Source organism: Octodon degus, unplaced genomic scaffold (genome assembly GCF_000260255.1).
Source record: "Octodon degus isolate 3935 unplaced genomic scaffold, OctDeg1.0 scaffold00017, whole genome shotgun sequence".
In the NCBI taxonomy this organism is placed as follows: Eukaryota; Metazoa; Chordata; class Mammalia; order Rodentia; family Octodontidae; genus Octodon; species Octodon degus.
The window spans coordinates 14,532,481-14,559,519 of record NW_004524593.1 but is presented as its reverse complement, the minus strand read 5'-3'; the positions used below and the strand labels follow the sequence as shown (position 1 = coordinate 14,559,519).

Genomic DNA, 27,039 nt, shown 5'->3' with positions numbered 1-27,039 from the left:
ATCCATTTGTAACAATGAGACACACATTTGGATGTCACCTGTAACCCAAGCAGACGACTCCTTCCAAGGAGCGCTGTGCCAGAAAGGGCGGTGTCAGAGGCGAGAGTGGAACAACAGGTGTTTTAGAGATTTGTGCCGTCAGGGAAACCCTGCAGTATTCAGTGATTCCCTTTGCACCTTAGCACCAAGCAGCTGACTTAAGGATATACTTGGTGCTGGGTTTCAGGGCTTGTCGATGAGAAGCTGAGCCTCCGGTATCACAGACTGAAGAAAAGAACTGAAAGTCAACGATCCTACTTTCTGATGCCCCAAGAAACAAAGGCTGACACCCCAAGATGTTCAGAGCAAATCTCCGGCAACACGGGAAAGGGACAGGTGGAGAGGGACTAGGCTTCCAGCACTCACAGATTGAGAAAAATAGAAGCCGACACAACACTGACATTTACCATATCTTGGTTCCAATATTTATTACATTGACAGGAATACCAGGATAAATAATATTTTCTCTTACAGAAAATTGTAATGACACTACTGCGTAGGATTAAACACTCTGAGGATTTCACAGAAATATCAGAATTTTAACAGACAGTAGGGAGTCTTGTGGCCAGTGCTAATGAGTGACTACACATGACTGCGAACACTCCGGGCCAGCTCCCCAACACAGCTCCAAGATAAAAAACAACACACGAGAGTCCAGTAACGCTAAAGCCTTGCCATCACTGGCTTCCATGCATGGCTCTACTCATTGGCTTCTGACCACCAGGAAAGGAGAACGGAATAGTCTTTGGCTCTTCTGGCCTAGAAATAACTCCTGACCTGAGTGGAGAGTCCTAAACTCTTGAAAACTGGACTTGCTTTCTGTTTTCTTCCTATGACACTGCAATTGAGTTTGCCACAGGACCTGTGGCCGTGCTCCCGACAGCTCCTTACCACCTGGGTGCCGGGGAAAGGAGTCTCATACTCCTGGCCCGCAGGATGGTTCTGCTGTCAGGGGCTGACAAGCTCTTCCAGCTACCTGAACACTCTCGTGAGACGCTGTCCAGGGTAACAGACCCCAGACCCTTAGACACCAGTCTGTGGGTAATCACAGAAAGGTTGCGCCAGTGTTGTGTGAAACAGACATCAAAAGAGCACAGCGCCTAGTTACGAATGCCTTGCACACAGTAATTCCCGAACACAACAGCATATCTGCTAGAAAGCACAGCCCTGGCCATCACACAAGTGGGCTGTGTGTCGCTCTCACTCCGTGTGCCCCACGGGTGACGCAGCTGCTGCGGAGGAGATGGCCCCACCCCGCCTACCCACGGTACAGACCCATCTGCATGAATCCTAACGGATGGGCAGGACCCTAATGAGGGGCCATTTGGACATCAAAGAATGGCCAGTATGTTAAGACCTAAATCCTGGAGTTGAGGCAATGGATGCTCTTGCCCTGGTCCAAAGAGGGAAGGCTCAGTGGAGTTGCCTTGATGGTTCTTGGCTGCTGGGATTCTAGAGGTGCACAGGAAGTCAGCTTTCCAATGGTTTCAGGGTTTTGGGTGGAAAAGGATTATTCGATGAGGACTCCCCAGTTGCCCCCACACCACGCCTGCCTAGCTCTGCAGGGTTCCTTCTTTTATCTGTTGGATAAACAGATTTCTCTCATCTTCTGGAGTCCGCCCATTCTGAGCCCGGACAATACACGTGGGCCGGTGCAGGTTGAGCATGTATATCAAATGCTGCTTTTCATTCTTCAGCTCCTCAATCTGTGCCTTCAGCTCGGCATTCACACTTTCCAGCTTCTCTGACTCCTGGGGGACAAGGGACAGAGGCATGAGGAAGGTACTGCTTTGGGGCCCACCCAGTGGGGGGACACCTGCAGAGGACTGATGTCCCCATAAAGGGGGGGGGTGCCGCACCAGGGAGGGAGGCGTGCAGCCCTGAGGCAGACTTTGAAGCTGGGCATCTCTTCAAAGAACTTCTGGAGATGCCATCAAGGAGGCTTTGATGCTACCAGGGCCAAAAGGGAGCAGGATCAACAGCTCAGCGAGGGGCCGGGGAGATGGCTTAGTAGAATAAGCGCTTCCCTGGCAAGCACACAGGCCTGAGTTTAATCTCCGGTTCCACCAAAATAAATAAATAAATAAATAAATAAATAAATAAATAAATAAATAAACAAACCAGCTCAGAGAGTGCTACCTGGGCGAAGCACTACACACAGGACACCAGTACCCAAAAGGCTGGGGAGAAATCCAGCTTCATGGTGCTGAGCCTTCAGGGAGTCATGGATCTCGCTGAGAAGCTCACCTTTCCAGGAAAAAAGGTCTCAGCAATGCACAAATTTCCTCATTTCTAGGGGGACCCCTGAAGCAATCAGCAGGGGCCTCAGGGCCCTGCGGCACCTGGGTTGGCACTGGGCTCTTGCTTGCTGGGGAAGCAATGTGGCCACTAGCAAGACACTGGGCTCCGAGGCCCACATGGGCTGCCCCCTAGTGTCCCTCAAAGAGCCGGGGGACATGGCTGCATGAGGCCGAAGACAGGAACCCAAAGAAAACTTGGCTTTCACATCCAGGAAATGATTTGTTTGAGGGTTCTTCATGCTGAGCCATGTGAGAGCTGGCAGTTTTCTCCTGGGAAAAGCTGGCAGGTGTAACCTCTTCCGCTGCACTGGCCTGGTGGTTGCGGGAAGTGCGCAGACCGGCCAGGGTTGCTGGGAGCCTGGCCATCACACGATTTTCATTCACACGCCTGCTTTTCCTACACCCGGCATCTGGTCCGCTGTGCTAACAGCGTGGCTACCTCCTCACTCTGCACCTGGCATTTCTGCTACCAACCCCAAGCAGGTAGGGGCTTTCAGCTCCCCTCTGTCAGCACCACGGGGCTGACGGGGCCAGGAGCAAGGGGCGCTGCAGCACTCACCTTCTGCAGGCACTCCGTCTTCTCCTTTTTCTTGTTTCGGCACTTAGCGGCTGCAATCTTATTTCTTTCCCGTCGCCTCTTTTTCCTTTCATCTTCTTCAGGGGCTACCTGTAAAATCCAAAAGGCTCACATTTAATGCTACCATGACACCTATTTCAAAATACACTGTCCTTTATTGCCAGCAAAATCTGGCAAAGCGGGGCAGTCTTACTGCTGAGAGACCCAGGAAACCAAAGCCCTAGACTTTCACATGATACCCCCTAACACAGGCACACACTTAGAATGAGTAACGAGAACCAATCGTGAAAGCGTGATCATGCTGGCAATATTAGTAAAGCAAAATCTTAACCTATTCTACAAATGGATTTGGACTTTGGATATTGATAATTATTGGGACCAACTGTAATCATTTTCGACAGGAAACAGACTTCAGTAAATATGTCACCCCCCTAAATGTGGCGTGACCCCAAGACCATCGCATGGCCACCCTCTCTGCCTGCCTCTTCTTGCATCCGAGGCCCAAGGGCAACTCTGCTGACTCTGTGTTCACACGAGACATTGTGGCACCAACATCCTGCATTTGCGAGACCCCTGTGGAGCTCCTAGAGAAGAGGGACTCGAATCCTTCTAACCACGGTGGCATAAATCAGCCACGGCTGGGTGCCACATGTGGTGGGGAACTGCAAGCATCCATTGACTGAGCCAATAAATCAGTACCAATCTTGAAGCCTATGCCTCAGCCTGAGGCAGCTTGGGGTTCCGGGAGAACAAAACCCTGCCTGGCTACTCTGGGACTTGGTCCCCGCGGTGACCCCTGGCTGTGTCTGAACTGAAGAGGAAATGGTACCTGGCCACCGGACTTGGCTTAGAGACTGAAGTCAAGCTGGAGTGGGACACTAAGCGAGCTGAGCGCCTGACAGCTTAGGCTGCCAGTGGCAGACCTTGTCATGTCACTTGTCCTTGCTCTGGACAGAGGAAAAGGTGTGAGATTCCTGGCAGCTTCTGGGGATTCCATAATCACCCCCTGCCACCCTGTTAATTCTTTCTCTATGTTATATGACACTGGCTTCGCCTGCACTGAGGTGGAGACCTTGCAATACAGAAGGGCAAAGCCCAAGGAGAAGTGGAAGAAGAAGGATTTCTACCTTCCCCATCTAGGTTTCAAAATGATATAGGGACACATGCAGACTGAGCTTTTACGATTTCAGCACTTACTCGCTGTAAGACATTGGGCCCCTTACTCTTCCGAGCCTCTGTTCCTCCTTTGTAAAAATAGGATCAGTAACACCTGTGTGGTTGCTCTGAGTATCAAGTAAGTTAATATAAATGCCTTGATGGTATTTAGCTCGTAGTGTACGCCGCACGAGCTTCAGCTACTACTGTTATTAACCACACCAACACTGTCTTTCTGAGGAATCAATAGTCTCGCATTCCGCATCTTGTACAGCAATCAATCACTAGGAAGAATGTATGCAATGTGTTAATTATTGAAACTGTCCTACCAATTTGATTTGAAACTGTCTCATTGCTATTTGTCTATCAATAAAATTATGGGAAAAAAATAGGATAGATATATAGTTACATTCTCTTAATGAATAGAGGGATTTGTTGTAATAGTGTTTGTAAATATGATATCATGTCTGCATCTTGCACAGCAAATACCCACTAGGAAGAGAGTATGTAATGTGTTAATTATTGAAACTGTCCTACCAATTTGATTTGAAACTGTCTCATTGCTATTTGTCTCTCAATAAAATTATGGAAAAAAAATAGTCTCGCATTTCCTTTGCAACTTTACAGATCTCCTGGGTGGGTGGTAAGGGTCCAGCTCTGAAGACAGAGATCTCAGGACCACGCACCACTTGGGTAGGAAAGGTTTTCTACAGACCAGGCTGGTCACCTCCCCACATTACTGGTGAAGAAGAGGGGCAGGCTGCAGAGTTGTGTGGTGCCCAGGGAAGCCTCAAGAATCAGCAGTTCAGTGTCATCAGAATAAGAGGCCACATGACCTGGACAGAAAGCCAGGAGCTTTGTTCCCTCCCTGTGCTGTCTCTCAGCCTCAGCTGCCTTGCTTTCCCATGTCAACTTCCCAGGGGGACTGGAATCTGGGAAGTGGGCTCCAGCTGCCCAGACACACAGGGTGCCTTCAAGGCTCAGGGTCTCTTGAAGATGAGAATTGGGGTACCAAGGGGATCAGAGATTCAACTAGATCTGTTAATCTGGTCGCTTCCCAGTGGGTAACTCTGTGACACTGACAGGATCAGGAAGTCATTTGGCAAACACAGAATCAGAACAGATGAGCTTTGTGGCTCTCTGGGGTGTTTTTGTCTGCCTCTGCCTCTCGAGAATCCTTCTAAATACTTTTTCTTTTCCTTTCCTTACCCTTCCCCTGCTTCCTTTCACGATATCTTATTATCTCAAAATATTTAATCAGGAAAGAAAATTCCCAGAGCGTCCTATGGTCCACCCTGTACTGTCTGGTACTGGACTAGGCACTGTGAACATTGTGTGGGCCTATGGGCAGCTTCCTCTGAGATTAATTTGGGGTACAGCTAATGCCTCTGATGATGCCAATGGCCACAGAATCATATAGTACCAGCTCCCATTTGTCAAATACCAGGTTCTTTGCAATATCGTTCATGAATCTCATCTCAGTTCACCCTCAGATGAGTTTTAAGGAGTAATTACAGAATCATAGAAATTATCAACCCACTTCTTTTTGTGTGTGTGTGTGGTGCCAGGTACATGCTCGGCAAGCATTCTACTGCTGAACCACACCCCTCGCCTCTGACTTTCTTTTACATTCACTTCCTTTGGAGGGGAAAAAAAAAAAACAAATTCTCTATCTATGGGTCAGTTCCACTCTCTCTTGCCCAAAGACTGCAATTATGCCAGCCAAACAAGCTTCAAATATCCATGTCTTCCAACCACAACAGAAAGCCCAATGACTGCAGGATCTTGGCTGTGACATCCTTGAGTCACTGTGGCATCACAAGCAGCCATGCCTCAAATGTCCCACTATGTCTGTCACAGCAATATCTTGAAAGGCTGCCAAACACAGCACTAGTGTCTGAGACAGATGTGACCTCGGCAGGTGCTGGGTACCAAGGCTGTGAGCCTTGCTGCAGGGGAGGCCTGGGCTAACTGCCTGGTCCCTGAGGTCCTGGCCGTAATGAAAAAAATCATTCTACTCCATGCTCCTCAAAACAGCGCAACACAGAAAGTGCATCCTTACGCCTCTGGCCTCCAGCTCTGGATCTCTAGCCCTGACCCTGCACTGCAGTCCAGGCGCTGTATGCAGCTGCTTGTGGGACACCCCCATGGAGGAAGAACTGCACGGCCTCCGACAGGCACGAGCTCGGCAGCAAGCAGACACCCCATTCCTACAGGGCTGCGTGCCAGAACGCGCAGTCGTCCTTGGGCCTGCTCTTTCTCCCACAGCCTACCTCCAGGCTTAGGAAAGCAGCTTTATGCCAGTGAGATCCAAGCACCTACTTCTGAGCACTCGCATGGTGGCTCCTGACCCAACACAACCTGCCCTGCTCCACCGTCACTCACATGCCAGCTCGGGGGTTCTGACGCCCTTGCCACAGGGCTCTCTCCCTGTCCTCAGAGTGCCTGCCTGGAGGTCACCCTCAGAAGGCTCCCCAGTGTAAAACAGTAAACTCCCCCTCCACTGCTCCCAGCCTGTCCCCCACTTTCTCCTTGGCACCCTTCTCTTCTAGGGTGCCGAGCACTTAATCTTTGTGCTGCCTGCAGACCCAGACCATAGAAGGTGAACGCTGTGGGGTAGCACTTTTGTCTGTTTTATTCCCAGCTGCCACCCAGCGCCTGATAAGTGTGCAATGCCCCATGCAGAAAGAAAGAAGACACGCTGTAGAACCCACCTCAGCTTTCATGACGGACATCTCTAGGGGTCTGTCGCTGACGGTGACCGACTCCAGCACAGACGACATCCGATGACAGAGGTGTTTGTTCTGGATGGCAAACCTCAGCTCTTCCTTGACAAAGGGTGTCAAGTTAGCAAAATCCTCAAACACCAGTGACCCAGGAGGGGACAGACAGGGGACGATGGCAGAGGCGCTGACTTCCGAGGCAGACACCTGGCCTGGGTGTTGAAGCATCATTTTGCTGAAAGACACATTGAAAGCCAAACTGCTTCAGGGACTCTGGGGGCGGAATCAGGGGAGCCCCAGCACCAGAACCCTGCCCACCCCTCAGCCTCTGTTTGGTTGTCACTTCATGCCATTCTCACCTTGAGTCAAATATACAGTGCAGTGGTGTGGATAAAATACCCAACTGACGCGTGTAAGGGTTGATGTTTAGAGCTATTCTGAACTCTTATAAGAGCTATTAGTTTTGGCTGGTGTGCACATATGCAAACATGGCCTCAGTCCTGAAAGAGGAACTTTAAAAAAAAAAAAGCCAGACCATTCTGTATTCCTGTTTTCAGGCCCTTTTTCTTTTAAAAAAAAAACTTGGTAGGTCCTTGAAATCAAGTTGAACCTATAAGTGGAAATAAAAGCAAGAAGCAGGGACCCTTAATGTTACAAATATATATAGGGGCAGAAGCTTCTCTCCCTGGAAGTTGGACCCAAGTACCAGGAACAAGGAAGGTAACTATAGCTGGTGTTTCTTCATCCACAGTCCTTGGCTGTGGCTGGGATGGCTGGGACTCAGGTCCCAAAGCTACAAGTCAGTGAAACAAAGGACCTCAGGCCTAGGAAGCAAAGCACTAAGACCTGGACATTTGAGGGGGTGGGGCTTAGCCCTGGGTGTAGGAGACCCCGGCCTGCGGCAATGGGGTCCAGGAACAGGCTCAGGCACTGAGGAGCAGGTGACTCAAGCAGAACTCTAGCTCAGAGCCTGCTGTGGCTTTATCTAGAGCCTGGCCAGCGCCGGCTGGATGCTACCCAGCTGAATAAATGAAACAGGGGAGGAGTGGTCAAATCAAATGGCTTCTGAGATCCCATCCACCTGTATCGTTCTAGATCAGTGGACCCAAAGCCATGACAACAAGGAAAATAGAGGTTCCAAGGTCCCTTGTACGTCCCTCCCTGTGGCCTTGGCTATTCTCCACACCCCCTCTTGGCCCTGCAGCTGGGTCCCAGAAGTGATGCGTGGGGGTACTGTCTGGGCAAGCCCACCACTAGAGTATGCTCTTGGTCCAGGGATCTGTGGCCATTGGAAAAGTCCATCCAGACAGGAAGCGCCCCCGCAAATCTCCAACATTTGAGGAGTGTCCCCTTCATATCAGAAACTGGGGTGCACTATATCATCTCATCCTCAGGAGAACCCAGGGGTCGGTTCTTGGCCCTAGTTTACACGTGCACTGAGTGATGTGCAGGCGAGTGAAGCAGTTTGCCTAGAGTCCTAGAGCTAACTCCGGGCAGTGCCAGGATTTGGGACTCTGGCTCCCAAACTCATACTCCTCATTGATACATTGCAAAAACATGTCATTTCACACTACAAAAACAAAACACAGAGCAATTTTGTTGACGTGTGCAGGGGCAAGTTGGAGGCCTAGAACTGAAGTACGAAAGGGGGGCTAAGGAGAGGTTCCTGGGGTGAACATGTCTGCTTCATGAATGGCCTTTCTGTGTTGGGGTGCACGTGTGGGCTGCTGCCTACATTCTGGGAGTGAATTCATTTTTAATTAATCATCTACTTACTGTGTGATACTAGGGAATTTAGCAGGCTCTGAGGTACATCCCCAGTCTTTTAAAACTTGAGAAGCTCTAAATTGCCCTCACTGGCTTCAAACTTGCTGTCCTACCTCAGCCTCCCTTATAGATGGGATTAAGCGTGCGCACCACCACACCTGGCTGGGTATATCTTTAGATGGGCTTTAAAAAAATGTACGATGTTTTCAGACTGGGATCAGAAAATCAAGACTAGAAGACCTCTTAGAGAATGAGTTTTCACTGCACATCCAAGTGGGCTTTTCTGCCATGTAAAAGAGGGCTAGTGACACTGCCCTATGTCCCCATGTGTGAGCTGAGGAAATAATCACTGTGCTCTGAAAGACATTCTTGGGAGTCACTAGGACTCCCAGGGGTCTCTAGCCTAAGGCTCGCCCTGCCACAGGGATCCTGTGAGGTCCAGGTGGAGGAACGGCTGGCTGGTCACCCCCTTTGATCTTAAAAGTTTCTGAATAGACAACTCAGGAAATGAACACAATTCATTCCTTTCCCCAAAGCATCCCAAGTCAGAACCAAAGATCTTCCTCTTCCTTTCCTCCCTTCCTCTCCTCTACAGACTATAACATCTATAATTTTAGGATGCTAGGAGGATTGCATGCAGCTTCTGATGCCAGAGGGTTAAGACTCCTCCATTTGATAATGCTTCTCTCCCTTTCCAACTTGATTCAAAACTCAAGGATGGAACCCAGAGCCACCCGGGGCTGGCCTTTGTCTGGAGGAGTGAATAAGTGTCCTCTAGAGGTAGCCTGAATGACACGGGAGGAAAGTGTATCCATCTCACCACCCAGCTCAGTTTACTAATGAGCCCTCAGGGCTGTGGGCTGCTGTTTGGAACTTTTTTCTCCTTATAAAGTCAGCAGTTCTAAGGAAAGAAACTAAAGAATGTCAGTGGTGTGAAATGTTTTTCTGAAAAGCATCAAGGGAAATAGGAAAGGGAGACCAACTGTGGTGTGCAAATGCTCAGCACCTCTCTGAAGATGAGGCAGCTGTCCATATCATGTTGGGCTTTCTCCAGGCCAGCACTGTTTCCTGGAGTACTTCCTAGTTTGCCCCTTACCCAGCCTCTTACAATGCAATTGAGCCTAGACTCACATTATGTCCCAACCCAGAAACCAAAGTTAAATTTTCAGACAATTTTAGAAAACTCAGATTCTCTGACATCCCCTTCATTGAAGAGAAACAATGTTCTGGGGACTTTCGATGGCTGCCTACATTGACCATAAAATCATTCACATCCATCATGAAAGACACTGCACTCTGCTTCCTCCTCATTATTGCCGATCAGAAATCATGTCATATCACTGGCAATTTCATCACTTTCAGGAAAGTGAAACCTCATGCGTGTATTTCTTTAACTGGAAGTTTAACTCCCAGGCTTTTATTTTCTTGTAACTGCCATGGTTTTGAATTTTCACTTTTAATTTCCATCTCTTCCCAATAATTGCTGCTCACTAACCAACTTAGCATACGAGAGTGACTGTATTGACCTTTTCCTAACTCTTCCTGTTCAGGTCTTTGTCCTAGCCAGTTTGAAAGCTGGAGATAGAAACTAAGGCTTTAAGCTTACTAGCTGAGTGGCACCCCCCCCTCCCCGACCACTGAGGCTCTCTGAGCCCAGGTCCCCTTTCTCTAAAACAAGGTCAGGACTGCCTGCTCCAATGTTCAAAGGGTAAAAACATATGAGATTCACACATGCATCATCACTGTGGCTCTGATTGCCCACCCACTGTGCTGTTCATTGAGTTTGACCCCAACAGTCAGGAATTAACTGGAACCCTTAAGACCTTCAGGTCAGTCTGTTCCAGCCACTGTGTGCTTTGATTAACCCCTCCCTGGCTTCCTAAGACACCAGGTAAACTCCACCTGCTCTCTGCTGACACCAGTCTTTCTCTTTGCTGTTCTGTACGTGAGAGATGACCAGTTCTCACCCCTGAAACTGTTTCTCCCTTGAAGTTTTTGTGGTCTCCTGGCTTGGTCTTCCCTCTTCCCCTAGCAGGACAGCACTCAGAGTCGCAGATCTCATCCCATGCCTGGTCAATTTTTACAAAGAAAGACTCACAGAACACCCACTATTAGAGCCATCCAGGTCAGATCTTCATTTTGCAATTAAGTAAAGGGAGGACCAGGAAAGCAAAATGACTTGCTCAAGGTCATAAGGCCAGAGTGCAGCCCAGTTCATGGCATTCCCATCACAACTGGGATCCAGAGGTCAACCACAGAGGCAACTGAGAAGCCAATAGCCAGGTTGATGGGGGACAATAGTCCCTGGTGCTTTTTAGGGTACCTATCAGAGGAGACTTTGACAGGACAAGGACATGGAGGGCTTATGGAAGAAAAAGGCCAAAAGAGATAGAAATTAGATAATGGCTAAGGGACAAGAAGGAAAGCATAAGAGCACAGCTGCCACTCAGTGGAGCCCGGCAGGGGGCTTTATGTATCTGGAACCATCCAGACAGGGTCAATCTCACCCCTACTGGACCCAGGACACTGACACTACAGCCTGTTTGTGGAAGAGTCACCCTGTGGCATATGGGAAAGGCAACACAAGGACAATCATTAAAGCCTCACCTTAAGTTGGGGACAGAGAAGATGTAACTGCCACCTACACTGACATAGGCACATTATGAGAACACCCAGATGTGCCAGCTCTCAATTTTTTTTTTTTTTTTTTTACCAGCTCCATCAAGATTTGGCAACTTCTTTCTTTGGAACAATGTACGTATGCTCTACAGAAGTTAAGGAAAAGAAAAAGGCTAGGAAGAAACATGGTATGCAAAGCACGTGAAAAGGAGTGCTGACAGAACCAGCGCAATGTGTAGCAAGCCAGGAGAAGACAGACCCACCCCGTGGAACAGTCCCCCTCACCCCAGGGTATCAGAGATTAGCCGGTGACATTAGAGCCCCCCTCATCTATGTCCCCTCAAAGGCTCTTTTCATTCAGTTTTGCCATCTAATGTCTTGGAAACGTTCAGCTAGAAAGGCCCTTTGCTGGTCAGTGGGGTCCACCTGTCCATATTTCCCAGCGGGGATACTGAAGCTCATGGACGGCGGTTCTGTCTAAGCTCGGAGGAGTCCCAGCTCTAGGACAAATCCATTCTCTCTGATGTCTCTATGAGCGTCGTCTCCACACGCTGGGCGCCCCAGCCAGCCCGTGGTGTCTACACCTGCGCAAAGCAGCCAAATCCGCAAACCCGCCAAAAGGAGGGCAGCGCGAGCGCCACAAGTAGCAGAGAAAAGCGCGCGGCGACTGGAACAAGAAGTCCTGGGCCCAAGAGCCCGACGCCAGCAGGGAGCCCTTTCTACCTTCTGTCGCGGGCACCAGCGCTGGACTCCAAATTTATCTCGACTAACCCGCGCTCTCTGCTCCCTAAAGAGCGCTCTGGCCGCGCAGGGCGACCCCCAGCGGCTGCGCCCGCGACCCCAGCTCGCGGGTCCCCTCCCCATTCATTCCCCTCCGCGCCGGGGCAGCGTGTCCAGGAGCTCCGGTCACCGCGCCTCTGGTCGGGAGTGGAGGGTCCCAGACACCAAGTGAAGGATAAAGGGGAACAACGAGCCGGTCGGCCTCGAAAACCCCCGCCACCCACTTCGCTCCCAGTCCCCGCCGCGGTTACGAGAGGGCAGAGCTCGGGGCGGAGCGGGGTGCCCGAAGTCCTCGGTCCTCCGCGATCTTTCGCGCTCCAAGTCAAAAGAGAAAGTTTCATTCTTTCACTTAGCGAGAAACTTTCTGGGGCGCCCATGAGCAGGCGTGGCCAGGATAAGTTCAGCCAGAGCGGTTCTGTCGCCAGAGGCTGGGCGCGCGTGTCGGGGTGGGCGCGGAAGTCGGGGGACAGACGGGTCACTAGGGGCGCGCAAAGGGAACGCACGCTAGGCGCCTGGGCGCGCTCGTGCTCTCGGCTGGCGACGCTCACCTCGAGTCTCCGCGCGGGGTGGCCAGGATCCGGAGGGCGGCCAGGGCAAGCAGGCGCGGGCTGGCTGTCGGTCTGTGCGTCCGTCCGGCGGCGGCGCGGGGAGAGCGCCTTGCAGTGCGCGCCTCGCCGAGAGCGACTGTGGCTCGGAGTGCGTTGCATCACCGTTTTTATAGCTCAGGCTCTGGCCGCGTGCCCCTTTACTCAGGGTTACCAGCCCCAGGCTGACGTAATGCTATTAATAGCTTCCAGGAGAACCGGCTGGGCAGAGCTCTGGAGGGAGGGATGGAGGAGGGGCGAAGGCGGGGCGCGCGAGGGCTGGGGGTGGGGTGGGGCGTTCGGTGATGCAAGCGTGGGGCGGAGCTGGCTGCTGGGCATCCCGCGGACGTTCACACCCGCCCTCCCTCTCGCTCCTTATCCGGCTGGGAGCAGCCCGGGCGCGCCGCCAGATGTGCGTACTCGCCGCTGCGTGTTCCAGGAATGAGCCAATGGTGCCCAAGCCAGCAACATGACTCCACTGCGCTGGCATCTCTCCCTCCGCTAGGTTCGGGTGGGGGGTGGGGATTTGGCGGGGAGGCGGATCCTGGCGGCCACCCAGACTAGGTGAGGCTGGGAAACCGGCACGACCTTTCTCCAAAATGCGTGGTCATTTTCTGGAGCTTCAGGATAGTGTATTCCCCTCGCCACCCCACACGCTCTAGCCACCTCTTTCTCGAGCACGAGGCAAGGTAGGGGCTGTATCGTTTGTCCCCCGGGCGGCCGAGTTGCCCGAAGTCGTCCTGTCGAGAAGCCACTAAGTTCCCCGCTGGTGTGAAGGTGGCCCGGTAACGCGGACGCGGACGCGGTGGCCAGCGCTCCGGAGCTCACACGCTGAGCGCCTCGGGGCCAGCTGGGGAACCCGCGGGCCGTGGGACTTGACGCGGCCGCCGCGTGGGATCATTTATTTTTGTTTTTCAAAACAACCGCAAAGCATTTGAAAATTCACAAGGCGGTTTTCATAGAAAGCAACAAAAGAGTGGAAAGGAGAGACCTGGAGAAATCAGAGGCGCCCAGGAGAGGCTAGGAAATGTGGGAAAGTCTGCTTTGTTCTCACGGGCAGGGGTGGGGCCGGGGTCGCCCAGGTCTCAGTGATCAGGCAAAACCCATCTTCATCCTTCTGCGCTCCGAGAGGATTGGGCTGGGACCGAACGACTCGGGCTGGATAACCTGGTTAGGCATAGGTCCCAACTCGAATGGAGCCCTTCGGCTGAAATACCCTGTGCCCTCAAACTGGGGTACGGAAGGGGCCGGCAGAGGCAGGTCCCGAGTTCGCAGCTGAGGGCTGGACCTGGGTTTCAACGTTTAAAAAATGGTTTTCTGGTTCCAATTCCTTGGCTCCAACTGGGCTGAGGGCAGCAGAATCAAGTCCTTCCCAGTATCCCAAGGATATTTGAATGAGGACGCAAGTGTGGCCCGGGGACTTTCGCACCTGCCTGGGAGGGAGATCTGCCCGCGCTACGTGCTGTAGGGCTCGGCCAAGGGTGGAGACACCTGTTTCCACCTGCCATTTAGAGGGAGGGTATCAAAGGTCACAGTTTGTTAGTTTGGGTGAGAACTAAAGTCTCGGACCCATGTCCCAGCGGCATCGCACCCCGCAGCACCTGAGGAGTGGCTGTAAATACCGTAATGGAGCTAATGGAGCGTCCTGCTAATTCATAGTCCTTTTATTCTCATCCCTTCCCGCGCCCTGGGGAGACAGTTTTGCCTTGGGACAGACATCCACTCTCTGAGCTGCCGTTAAAATCAAGTTCTCCACACTCGGGTTCCTGGCCCCTCTGGCCCCCAGCTCGGAGCTTCGCCCGGGAGCTCCCTCCCCCATTCCCCGGCAGTTTCGGGGCTGGGAAGACCGAGGGGAGGCCCTCGACGTCTACCCTCCCGCCCAGGTCCTCCGGGAAACCCTGGGGTGGCTCATCCCAGGGATCCCCAGGGATCCTGCCCTGATGTATCTTCGACTTCCAGCGGTGTCCTGCTGGAAGCGTGGGGCTTGTGTTTTGCTTTGCCTGTCGCGCTGGTAACCGCTGTCCCCGCCCCACCTCCGTCTCCCACACCCACACCCGGCTCCACACCTCCACGCCCCACCCTGTAGCCCGATGTCGGGCAGGTAAACCCCGGGCGTGTCTGCACAACCACAGCCTGCGGAGCGAGCTCAGGTGGGAAACAGTTTGCATTTCAGTAAAAGTTATTTGGAAAAACAACACCAAAATTAAGTGACCCTAGAGAAAAGCTCTTCACTACTCCTCTGAGCTCCCTGCAGTAATCTTTAACCAGTGTGACAGGTTAAACTGTGATTCTATGAATACACTCAAGCCAGATCGGTGGAGTTTTGATCCTGTCCTCCTGGGAAATTCAGTGTGAGCGTTGAGTAAACAAACGAGCCACATGAGTTCCACATACCCAACTAGAAAAAAAGGTCCTGGAGCCGAGAAGCCTACCCCACACGGTCAGCTCATTTTTACCACTATCGTACCATCGTACTTCCGTATTGCTCTTCTTTCTTTCTGATAATTCTTAGTTTTGATTCAACATGTGGGGCCAGAATGGCAGTGCTGTCGCCTGAGCTTAGCATCCTGTGCCTGTTCACCTGCTGAAGCCCTGGAAGCCACAAGATGCTCAAAGCAAAGTCAGATCACCCCCCACTTGAAAGAAATACCCAAGGAAAACAACCTTCCCCAAACTACCCTCCCCGTATCCCGCGGGAGAGCTGTCGAATGCTAGTCGAACTGGAGAGACAGAGAAGAGCTCCCAACGTCTGAGCCCCAGGAAGGCGTCCTGGGGGTCCGGACAGCGCCACCAGCGCCCCGCGGGCACACTGTCAGTACTGCGCAAGGAAGGGCAAGAAAAGCTCCCTGCGCAGCAAACACTTTCCTCCACAAAGGCAAGAGTGCCTGTCCGGCCTCAGGAGGAAGCCCTGGTTCCGGTTGTTCCGAGAGTTTATGCTTAGCAAGGCGGATTAAGCAGATACTTGACTAGGGTTGACGTTTTACGCTGGAGAACCTCTTGGGGAATCCACGTTCAGATCAGCCTCGGGATGTTTTGCTGAGTGAGATAAGAACTGGAGACTTCATGCTGGGGCATGTGCAGAAGGAAGGAAAATATTAAAAGGGGAGGGAAAGGAACTAGGCAGCTAAAAACAGTCCACTCGTGGCAACCGAATCCAAACATAAAAACATTGTGGGGAGCCAACGGCAAAAAAAGAACGAAAAGAAATTTCACAAGATATTTAAAGATTTTAGCAGTTTCTTTAGTTCAGCGCACAGTCACTTCCCACATTCCTTTCCCCCATTATTCTGTTCTCCCAGGTCCTAAATTGTGTTTACTCACACAGCTCTAAAAATACAAATTAAACACAGGTCAAAATCAGCCAGGGAATAATCCAGGCACCGGCAGCCCTGTCTGCTCGCTCAGCCCCCTCCTTCACCTCAGAAAGGGAAGGGGGAGGATTTTCTTCCTTCTGCTTCTCAAAGTCCACATTTCTACAAAGTCGGCTTCAAGGTGGGGATTACTAACTTAAGAGTCCCCAGAACAGGCACCCTCAGGCACCAGGGAGGTGTCCACAGTAGGCACTGAAGTGTGGAAGGCTCTGTGCTTCTGGTTCGGTGCTGAGCAGCCTTGTCCCCTTGGCAGGTCGTGACACCGCCAGGCTTAGTGTCCTCCACTAATACGTGGCACTGATTATGGGATTGAAGGTGTGGGGCTCAGTAGGATGGGGCATTCAGTAGGTCTACAGCTGTGGTATTATTAATTACAGATCTGGGCAACCCCAGATCTCCTCCAGGGCTGCCTCTGTCCCCCTCATCAGTGGTAAGTAATTGTAGGTGAAGTCAAGAAATATAGAGGAATGACAGTCACCTGGGCACAGGCATGGGGCCCCTGAGGGAGGACAAGGAGAGCAGTCCTGTCCTTCAGCCACAGCAACCCCACTGTTCTGGTGGATTTCCCCCCAAGCACCTGTGGCTCTGGGTTCTGGTTTGGCTCTGGCCCTCTTTTTAAGTTTCCCAACTTTTCCGAAGAGGCTTTTCAGGACCTGAATGAAGAGAGACCCCCCCCCCCCAAAAGCCTGTGGTGACTTCAAGAGCTGGGGAGAAAGAAAGGGTCAGAGGGACGACCATGTGAAGTGGCACGAAGACAGACCCATTTCAGAAACCATCCTCCTCCAAAAAACAAGATAAGAAATGTTGTCAGGCTTGATTCTCAAACACAGCCTGTCCTTTCTCTCCCTTCCTCACTCTGAACAAGTCCAAGAATTTCCACCCACATAGACTTGGTGCCTTGCAAGAGAGGAGGTGGCAGTACCCCAGGCAAGGACTGTATCTTTGGGGATGTCTCCTGCTGTGTATCATCAACAGCCATACACACGTGGTGCCCCAAGGCCACGTCCAGGTAGCAGATATTTCCACTAAAGAGGGCAGATCCTAGAGCCCTGGGAATTTGGGATGACGCGCTGAAAGCTGGGGCTTTGGCAAAGAAGGACCTGGAGACCCGGGAGCTACCCATAGGTGAACCTCCAGCCAACTGAGTGATGGGGCGGGTCCCAAACAAATTGTAGTTTTGTACATTACCAAATGGAATTCTATGACATCAGCTCCCCCAAAGCATTGCTCTAAGAATCAGATGAGATAACAGATGTGATAGGGATTTGAAGATAGTTTTAAAAAAATTTTATATTTGTTTAAAAATTCCTTTGAGGGAACTTTCTTATGATTTTTTTGGCCATTATGAAAATTGGGAAAACAAGCAAGAGGACAAACATTACTCATAATCTCATGCGATTTGCACTTTGATGTTTCCCTCCAGCATTTTGTCTCACGCATGCGATTTAAGAATATGTCTCTAATTCTAGACTGCATGCACCTTTGAAGTTTGCTTTGGACTCACTGCTTTGTTTCCATTGTCTTTCTTTCTGAAAATATAATGTTAGAGTGCTCTGCAAGTTTAAATCTTTGTGATGGGAGAAAGGCATCAAATATCAGCCTTGCTCGGTGGTTTAAATAGAGTTCGAGGTGGGGTCTTGGTTTCTGGCTTTGAGTACTATACAGGGGACAGGGGAGGATGGAGGGACACCAGGGCTGTTCACTTGTTCGCTAATAGTCCAACAATAAATGTATCCTGTGGGCACTTTCTCCCCGGGGAGCAGGTCGTGGATCCCCCCTGCCCCCAGGACCCCTGGCTCCTTTCTTCTCCTTGGTCTTCTGTCCACTCTGGGGCAGAAGGTCCAGCCTGCAGCACTGGTGGGTGGTGTCAAGGTGGAACGTCCTGCCTATGCTTCCTCCTCGGCCTTCAGGCAAAAAGCTCACTGGAGCATAAGTTCAGCCTCCGCTTCTGGCATCTCTAAGCCAGGCTGGTGGTGTGCGTGTATGGCTACTGGGGTGGCAGCCATTCCAGGCTAGGTCCAAATGGCTGCGGAGTTGTGGCAGTGCTTATTTTCAGAACAGCAAGATGACAGAGCCCAAAGGAACCCAGAAGTCATCCATGTCGCCTTTCTCGAGCACACACGTGGCCAGGCTACCGTTCACCAGAGCCATCAGGTGAACAGAGGAGCTTTAGCTGGAGCATCCTCTCAAGTGGTAAGTGCTTAAAATATTCTGTTATTAACCAAAGGCAAGTGTGTTGAATCTGAATGTAAGTTATGCAAGAATTTCTAAAGAAAGACAGAAGACCTTAGATATTTTCTGGGCTTGGGATGAATTGAAAATTGTACCCTTGGGGCCCTCAACGGATGAGTTATTTGCCTTCTTCCTTTAGGTGTAGGATAATATCAGCAAGAGCTATCACACAGTGCCCACTGAGCTGCAGGCTGCATGCTGACCCTTTACACACAGCTACTGCATTTTCTCCTCATAAGGCCCCTTGGAGGTAAATCCTGCACACAGGTCTACGTGGCAGATGACACACAGGGGGTAAATAAATTGCTAGAAGTCACACAGCTAGGGGCAGAGGAGGAAGAAGCAAGCCTGCGTAGTCTGGTTGCTGAGGCTGGGTGGTGGGCCACAGCAGGTCTGGGTGCCCGGCTGGAGCTCACGGGAAAATTCAGTTGCTTCAGTGTCATGCCTGGCCCTCAGCTCAGAGGGGAACAGTGGCTCTAGGCCTCAGAATCGGCAGTTCCCACATCAAGAGCGCTTTGGCCCCTTTTCCCTCTCCAGAGGAGATGCTTACTTTGCTGAGATTGGGGCCACACTGGAGGAAAACTGAGCAGAAGATGAGGGCCCTGGGCCCCTCCTCAGCTAGGAATGCCAGCTGTGGCACTCTTGGGACAGTCACAGGGTCAGGTGCTCTGGGTGACTGAAGGACCACACTCAAAGTGAGTCCAGATCCCCCGTTCTGCCATCTCCCATTGAGTTTGAGTGGGTTTGGCAACCTCACTGTGCCCTGTAACCGAGAGAAAATGTCAATCACACAAGGCACCATTGAGCCGAGAAGAGCAGTGCGGCCTCAAGGTTCCCACAGGAGACAGCCTTGCAGTGCCATTCCTGTCCCCTCCTGCCGCACCTTTGAAAAGCCAGTGATCCAGAGACCCCTGAGGTGTCAGAAATGCTGGACCTCCTTGGAAAGTTTCGTCTCTCAGACTGACTTACTGATTAGAAAACAAAATTAAAAAAAAAAATCGACATGTGACCAGGTCATATTTAGTAATTGCTATTCACTGAGCATGGACTACACGCCAGGCACAGTGGTAAGCACTTTAAAAAATATGTAGGATTTCATTTCATCCTTATATTAATCCTGTACTCTCTTCTCAGTTTTACAGATGAGGAAACCAAAGCTCAGAAGGCACTTGACTGAAACACAGGGCTGGCTTACTTCCAAATTCATATCAGGGTCCAGTTCCTGCACATGTTAGAGGGCTGTACCACTGTTCATTTTTCTACACCCTGGCACCCTTGCCTTACCCAAGTCTCTTTGGATGCAGGAATGCTTCTAGAGTTGACCTTACCAGAAAAATCTTACTCCTGAAGTCCCCCAAGATTCACCCTTGAGCAATTCCAGATCCCTGTTCCCTCTGTGATGCTGTTTTCCCTGCCAAATTTGCCATTATTCCTTAATTTGCTTTGACCACAAACAAGCCCTGCTATTGACTGAGTAAGCTGAGTAGGGCCTTTTAGACTTTTGTTCTGTTTCCCAAAAAAGGCTGAACTGAAATCATCTGATGATGAACCTGTACTTGAAACTGGAGTGACCGAGGATGGAGTGAGTCACTCTTATGAGTTTATACCTGTCACTCAGTTAATCAGATGAGGTCTTATTGCCAGACACTGTGCTCAGCAGTGTCCTTAGACACCTTGGGGTGACGAGGGCAGCACAGGAGGACTCCTTGACCTTGAGGAGTTTAAAATCTTTAGGTGGCAAATAAGCATACAAGCAAGTGTCCATCTAGCACATAGTAGGTATTGCGTGCACATGAATAAACATGATAATAATGAGCACCTACTGTGTGCTATGTGAGAAGCTGCAGGTACACAGTGAGGCTCCCTGACTTCTGGGTGACTGCAGCTCATGGGACAACAGCTTGGACCACAGATAGTGACAGCCTGAGGGATGGGGCTGACATGGACGGGCATCAAGGGCTGAGAGATGGGACCACCTTCGTGCTGCTGCTGGGCTGAGTGTTTTCTAGGCAGAGGAGGAGGGAAGGTATGCCAGGCATCTGCAGAGGCTGTGTGTGCCTCGGCAGAGGCTGGGCCCCCTACAGAGTTGTGGGGCTCATGCCCAGCTCCTTGCACAGGTCCCAGCTCATGCAAAGTCCACAGTAACAGCCCCTGCAAGGAATGGAAGTAGGGAACTTTGAAAGTGTGGTACATGTTTACAGGCTGTAGAGGCACTGAGCCCAGAAGGGGGACAGGGTCCGGGGACAAGAGAGGAGAAACAGACTGACAGTGACAGGAGTTGAAGGTTTTGATTATCCATTTGGACTGTACCCCCAGGGATGGGGGGTGGGGACCAAATCTTTCAGTGGTAGATGCACACAAGCAGATGTCTGGGACATTGTTGGCCAAGGGTGGAGGCTACACTGACCAGACACTGCCCCCAGGCAGGCAAGGTGATAAAAAAGCAGGTAAGGTGTGTGTGTGTGTGTGTGTGTGTGTGTGTGTGTGTGTGTATTATCCTCGTGCTCACACGTTCCTTTGAAATAAAAATTACCCACAAAATATCACATTCTCTCGTTTGTGCTGAAATTAAAACAGATTTTTTTCTTTAGATCTTTTCATTGCAAAATTTACATTTCCTTCATGAAAGCTCAGTTACTTTCTCTTTGGGGTGGTCCCCACCTTACCAGTACCTTACGCAGGTCCTGGCAGCCTTGGCAGGTGAACTGAGGCTGGGCCAGCGATAGGAGCAGGAGGGGTGATCCTGGGATACTTCCAGGAAGATGTGTTTGGATTTGGGCACCAGCTGGGGTTGGGATGGATACCGTGCCTCAGTGTTACAGAGGATGGGGGTGGGACTGGGGAGGCGGCAGGTCGGGATCGTAGGGACTGGGACTGGAGGAGATGCACGGTTTCATTTTGGAACAAGCATCGTGCCTAGTGGTGACGCTGAAGAAGGGGACGGATGCTGGGCACCCGAGGTTGGGGTTATCCAAGGAACAGATGCAGGGAGAAGGGAGTCCCCTGGATTGTTGGAAATTTGCTGTTTCAATCTACCCTTCTGGCTCAGAGTTGGACTCTGGCTTTCTTAGGCCTCTGACAGTAACAGTGACTCCCACAGCTTTCCAAAGCAGGAGCCTCATTAAGGGCCTGGAGGAGCCCGTGGTCCTACCTGGTATCACTGAGAATGGACAGACCAGCCTGTCTGTTGAAGGAGATTTGTTTTAAAATGAAGTATATATTTTTCCATACTATGCCACTATTTCAAAAGTTTTCACAAAGATTTTCTAACTTAGAGAATGCTGTCCAAATAATGTGAATTTTACAAGAAAGGCAAGATACACATAACCACAGCTCAATAAAATGTATAAACAAAACATAAAACCATAAATAGAGAAAAAGAGGCCATAAATACTGTAAGTGCTTAGGAAATATGGATGGGTGATTTTTTTTTCTCCTCCTTTACTTGTACATGTCTGAATTTTTCCAGTTCTTCTATGGTGGGGATATGTTAAATTTTAAAAGATAGAAGTATAGATTTTATATTTTAATGAAGGTAAAAACTAGCATAACCCTGTGCCTTTCAAAGGGCATATTTACAGACCTTTTTTTTAGTCCTGTCATTGAAAGATATCAAGGTCTCAGATTCCGTCCAAACAAAATCCTGGCTTGACTACACGTGACAGGCACTTACTGAGTGCCTACTGTGTGCCAGGTACTGAGTGGTGGTGCAGAAAAGCGTGAAATTCCTTCTAAGATGGGAAATGGGATGACTAATTAATCCTTGGTAAGCTCAGCCTTTGTCCTGCAAAATCTAGCAGTGACTAACATCAAGCACATAGAAAGAAACCCAAAGTGCCCTCGTCTTCACAGAGAACCTGAGGCGCCTGGGCCAGACCTGGAGCTGAGGTGCCAGGGTCAGCGTCCGCAGTGGGCCGGGCTCTGACACCTGGTGGTGTGGGGCACTGAAAATGGAGCAAGGCTTACTTTTGCAGGATAATATGTGATGAGAGAGAAGAGAAAGAAGAGAAGGAGAAAGAGAAAGAAGCAAAAGAAAGGATGAAAATAATCCACTAACTAGAAAACTTCAAAGCTTCAGTAAGTAGGAGCTTCCATTATTGTATCTTCTGAACTTCTGTATTGTACTTTGACTCTATGGTTTTGGATAATGATGAAGATAAGGATGGTCTTGGTGCTGCGCTCTAGGACCATTGTCTTGTTTGCTTTTGTGGTATGGGGGATTGAACTCAGGGTCTGTACACTGTGCTATGTCCTAAGCCCTTTTGTCCGGCTGTGTAAGAGTCCCTGAGGAGCCCCCCCCCCCATGATCTCTGTCCTTGTTAGACATGCCTGGATGGACAGACACTCACAGACCCCAGTACTGGTTTGTTTCCTGATCTGAAAAGCTGCCACAGCTCGGCAGGGCTGCCAGGAGGAATGCAGGCATCCACCCTCTCATGGGCTGCCAGTGGAGCGCCTGCTCCTGGTGCCTAGCAGATAGGGTACATTACCTTCTCTTCTTATGCTTATTTTAATTTCAGGTAAGATTGCAGCAGTGCAGACTCGGAGGCCCTCAGTTCAGGAGAAGCAGCACTGTCTCCTCAGCACTGCCTGCTCCTTCCTGGGCCTTGAACCCAGTGCCTGCGCTACACTATCCTCAGCTTCCTTTGCGTATTTCCTTTGAGACAAGGTCTTGCTGAGTTGCCAGGGGTTGGTCTTAAACTTGCAATCCTTCTCTCTCAGCCTCCCAGAGTGCTGGGATGACGGGTGTGCGCTGCTACGTCCTTTACAGAAGCTGAGGCCAAAACATAGAATCTCGCCGGCCGACAGTCCCATGCCAGAGGGAAGGCGCCAGCTCCTTTTCTCCTTGAGAAGGCAAATGCGGAGTCAGGGTAGACCTGGGCTTTCCTGTGACACAGGACGTCTTGGTTGTCACCTCTGCTCCGCACAGCGCTCTTCTGCCTGTGCTCACCACATGCCCTGACATGCAGAACCAGAAGGAAATGCAAAAAGTGAAAACGAAACGAACGTTCCACGGGGTTCACTGTTGCTCCCTGTCTCCAAAGCAATGAACGCCCACGCAGCGGAGGCTCGGCTCTATTTAGGGTTGAAAACGTCAGCTTGGTAATTAAAGCACACTGTTATTGTTCTGAAGTAAACAGTTGGAAAACACATTCTTAGAAACACCTCGGTGATTCATAGCCCTTTGATGGTGAAATCATAAAGGCGGAACGCTCGCTCTGCTTACACGCGGGCGGTAAGGATCGGGAGATGCTAACGCTATACTGAGAAAAGTCAGACTCGGCCACCCCAGGAGCGTGGGCTGGGAGGCGAGCCCAGCAGGTACTTCCTAGTAGTCTAAAGAGGCTTAAAAATATACAGCACTAGGTCCAGAGTTCGATCTATAGTAGGGGGAAAAAAAAAAGCCACACCTACAGGCACTTTCTACCCCAAACACTAGAGGCGCTGGTGACTCCTGTTTCCCTAAACCTTGAACATTGGCCTCAACCCCACCCGCCTTCCACCTATTTGGGATGCTGGGGACTGAACCCAAGGCCTTGGACGTGCTAGACAAGATCTCTGCCCCGGACCTCCACCCTGTAGCCTCATTCTGCAGCCTGCGTGCATGCGTGCATGTTCCCTTGGCACTGAGCTCCGCCCCCAGCCTTATTTATTATCTTGAGACAGGATCCTTTTTTTTTTTTTTTTTTTTCATTTATTTATTTGGTACAGGGTTTTCCTATGCAGCTCGAACTCCTAGTGATCCTCCTGTCTCAGCCTCCCCAGCACTGGGATTACAGTTGTGCACCACCACGCCAGGTTCCAGAGACCACATGGCATGCGGTACCAGGGAAGGAACCCCGGTCCTTGCACTTACCAAGCAGGCCTTTGGACAGCCAAGCTCTCTTCCTACCCCATTGAGATAGGATCTTGCTGTCACTAAATTGCCCAGGCTGAGCAAGAACTTGTAATCCTCCTGCCTCAGCCTCCTCGAGTGACATCCTACATTTTGGCATCCTGTGTTTTTACAAGCTGTTCTCTCCGCCAGGGATTTCCTTTTTCTCCTCTTCCCAGCTACCAAACATCTCCATTTGGAAAACGTCTCTATTTATTTTTTAAAATCAATTTTTTTTTTCCTGGAATCGGGGATTGAAGTCAGGCCCTTGGCTTGCCAGGGAAGCGCTTATTCCACTTCCTTGTGTAGTTAGGGTAATGTACGACACATCCAGGATGCACTGTGCCACTTCTGGGGCTGTAACAAGGTGAAAATATGGAGTCCCTTGTTCAGAAATTATTAAGATTTCAAACTGGGGCAGCAGAGGATTGAGCCAAGAGCGGGACCTGTTAACAACAAGACTGCACCGATCACTTCTTTTCTGTGCCCCCATCATCCTTTATGGGTACTATGATTCCTACCCAGCCCAATTCAGATCATGGCCCCCTCCCAAAGCCTGGCCTTTGTAGGTACTCCCCGCTGTTCCCGAGCCCTCTGGAGGGCCATCGGGTGGTTGGTTCACCTTACTATCTCCAGGGCTTGGGGTATTATTCAAATATATATTTAAAGTCATAGGATAATTTCATAGTACATGATATAACCAACAGCTGACGACCTCTTCCCTTACTGCCCACGTTTCCTGGTCTGCAGAGTGGAGATGGCTGCGCCTCCAACGTGCGTTCAGCACACACTAAGTTGAATGCCAGGAGATCAGGCGATGGTCCCTGGTGCTCACAGGTGCCCCTCACATTCGCTTCTTCTTCCTGAGCCGGACGCCTGGGCGGGCTCCGTGAAGCATGCCCACATTCCTCAGCTTCTGTCCACTGCCACAACTCTAAAGGGGACCTTGACAGGGAGCAGCACATCCATGTCACTCAGAATAGAGCCGAAGCCAGGGCTGCGCTGCCTAGCGCAACAGTCACTGGTAGCACACAGCTGTGGAGCCTTTGAACAGGGGATTGAACTCAGGCATGTTGAACTCAGTCTTCACATATATGAGATTCAGGTAAAACACAGTGTTAAAATGAATGCCACCTGTTCACTTTTTTTTTTTGATGGTACCAGGGATCAAACTCAGGACTTATTCCACTGCTCTATCTCCCTGCCCCCCCACCTGTTCACTTTTATTTGGTGGCCACCAGGGTGTGAAACATAGATGTGGCTATCATTTGTGGCCACATTTTATTTCTTCTGGATCGGGGATCAGTTTCTAGCCATAGCCTTTGCATCTTGTCTGCCAGCTGCCCCGTTCATGGGAGACTATCTGCCCCTGGGTCCCTGCTGTGGGTCCCTGCTGTGTCTTCTCCCTCTTTGCTCCCAGATCCTCCCCCAGGAAGACAAAAGAGGACACAGGGAGGCAGATCTTTTGCAACTTGGAAAGGCACTTTGAAATGGAGGAGGGGGAGGTGAAGAGAGTTAAGATGTGTCAGGTATGTGTCCCAACTCCCTGTAATAGACGTAATTATCATGCCCTCAGACATGTTCTAATAAGAATAACAATTTAAAAAGAATATTTAAAAGTAAAATAAAAAAAAACAGGAAAAAAGAAAAAAAAACCCAGAAGATTGACTTTTTAAAGTGTATTTACTACAAGGCCTACAGGGTTTAACTCCCCAGATCAGATTTGTAGGGATCCTCCTGTTTTCAGCCTCCCAAGTGCTGGGTTACAGGCATGCACACCATGCCCAGTCTCAGTCACTGTCTCAGCATGCCCTGGGGGCGGGGCAGGCACCGAATGCAGGGGATCAAACCCTGGCTCCTGTGTCTGCCTACACAGGCACTTTAATCTGCTAAGCTATCTGGCCGGCCCCAGACTGACTTTTAAAATTGCAATCTGTACACCTGTGCTGACTTAGAAGGGTATGAAATAAGCACAGCGGCAGCTCTCAGCCGGGGCAAATTGTCTTTTGTTTGAATTTGTCTTTCATTTGTTTGTTTTGTTTTTCTTAATATTCTCTGAATATTTAACTTTTAAAAACAAGTTTTCCACATTTAATTTCCTCGTCCATCTCGTTTGCAGGGTCTGTAGGCCACCTGCGCTTCGGTGCCACTGAGCCCTGCACTAGAGGGAGTGGGTTCCACTTCAGGAGGACAGGGGCACAGGCCAGCGAGGGAAGGGCAGAGCATGCCGTTGGGCAGCCAGGCTGCGCCTGTGAGATCACCCATTTGCAGACACCTTAAGGGCTCATTGGAAACAGCATGGTCGCCTGTGAGACCCAAGAGCTTGAGGGGCTCAGGAGTGGCTGTTGAGCACCGCAAATGATGCCAACCTTAGAGACGTTGAGGATCTGAAGAACAGAGAGAAGACAGTCCCGGGACTGAGGACGGCAGCAGATGGAGATGCCTGCGTAGAAAGATGTGGCGGTATGCCTACACCCACAGAGCTTAAGAGCACTTGTTTTAGTTGCCCATGTTATCATTGGATGGGTCAGGCAGGTAGCAACCCAGCCCCTAGTCCATCCTAATGTCCCCAGCAGTGGGGCCTCCAAGATACCATGGGATCTTGCTGAGAGTAATGGGAAGCACCCAACCCCCATCCTACTCCCAAAGGAACTGAACCCAAATCTAATCAAGCCAAACCCCTCAGTCTGACTTTCAGGAAGTTTAAAGGATGGAGGAAATGGCTAAACAATGCTGTGAAGATGGACTCAATTGCAGCCAGGATGGGAAAAATCCCACAGGACAAATCTACCCACTTCTTCAACAAATAAACAGCATACAACAGGAGGAAGAATTGCCATGCATTAAAAGTGATTTATAATCCAAATACAGCATGTGGACTTTGGATCCCAAGTCCACCCAAGTAATGGGAAGGTGACAGTTAAAGAAACAGTCTTGAGGGGCCAGGGAGATGGCTCAGTGGAATAAGCACTCCCCTGGCAAGCGCAAGGACCTGAGTTCAATCTCCGGTTCCGCAA

At 50.5% G+C, this 27,039-nt stretch overlaps 1 protein-coding gene across 3 annotated transcripts in view; it reads right to left on the bottom strand.

Moving 5' to 3' along the window:
- Positions 1-436: 436 nt before the first annotated feature.
- Positions 437-27,039, bottom strand: part of Atf3 (activating transcription factor 3) — a 48,219-nt gene continuing 21,616 nt past the window's right edge. The window contains exons 1-4 of one of the 3 annotated variants that reach the window (XM_023710234.1): positions 12,509-12,661; positions 6,786-7,029; positions 2,899-3,006; positions 437-1,790 (exon numbers count right to left, since the gene is read on the bottom strand). In XM_023710234.1, the coding sequence (XP_023566002.1) occupies positions 1,593-1,790; positions 2,899-3,006; positions 6,786-7,025 (546 nt within the window). In that variant the 5' untranslated portion in view covers positions 7,026-7,029; positions 12,509-12,661 and the 3' untranslated portion in view covers positions 437-1,592. Of the gene's footprint in view, positions 1,791-2,898; positions 3,007-6,785; positions 7,030-10,888; positions 10,912-12,508; positions 12,662-27,039 lie in introns of those variants that run through there. The other 2 variants (XM_004626855.3, XM_023710235.1) reach the window with 2 other exon arrangements.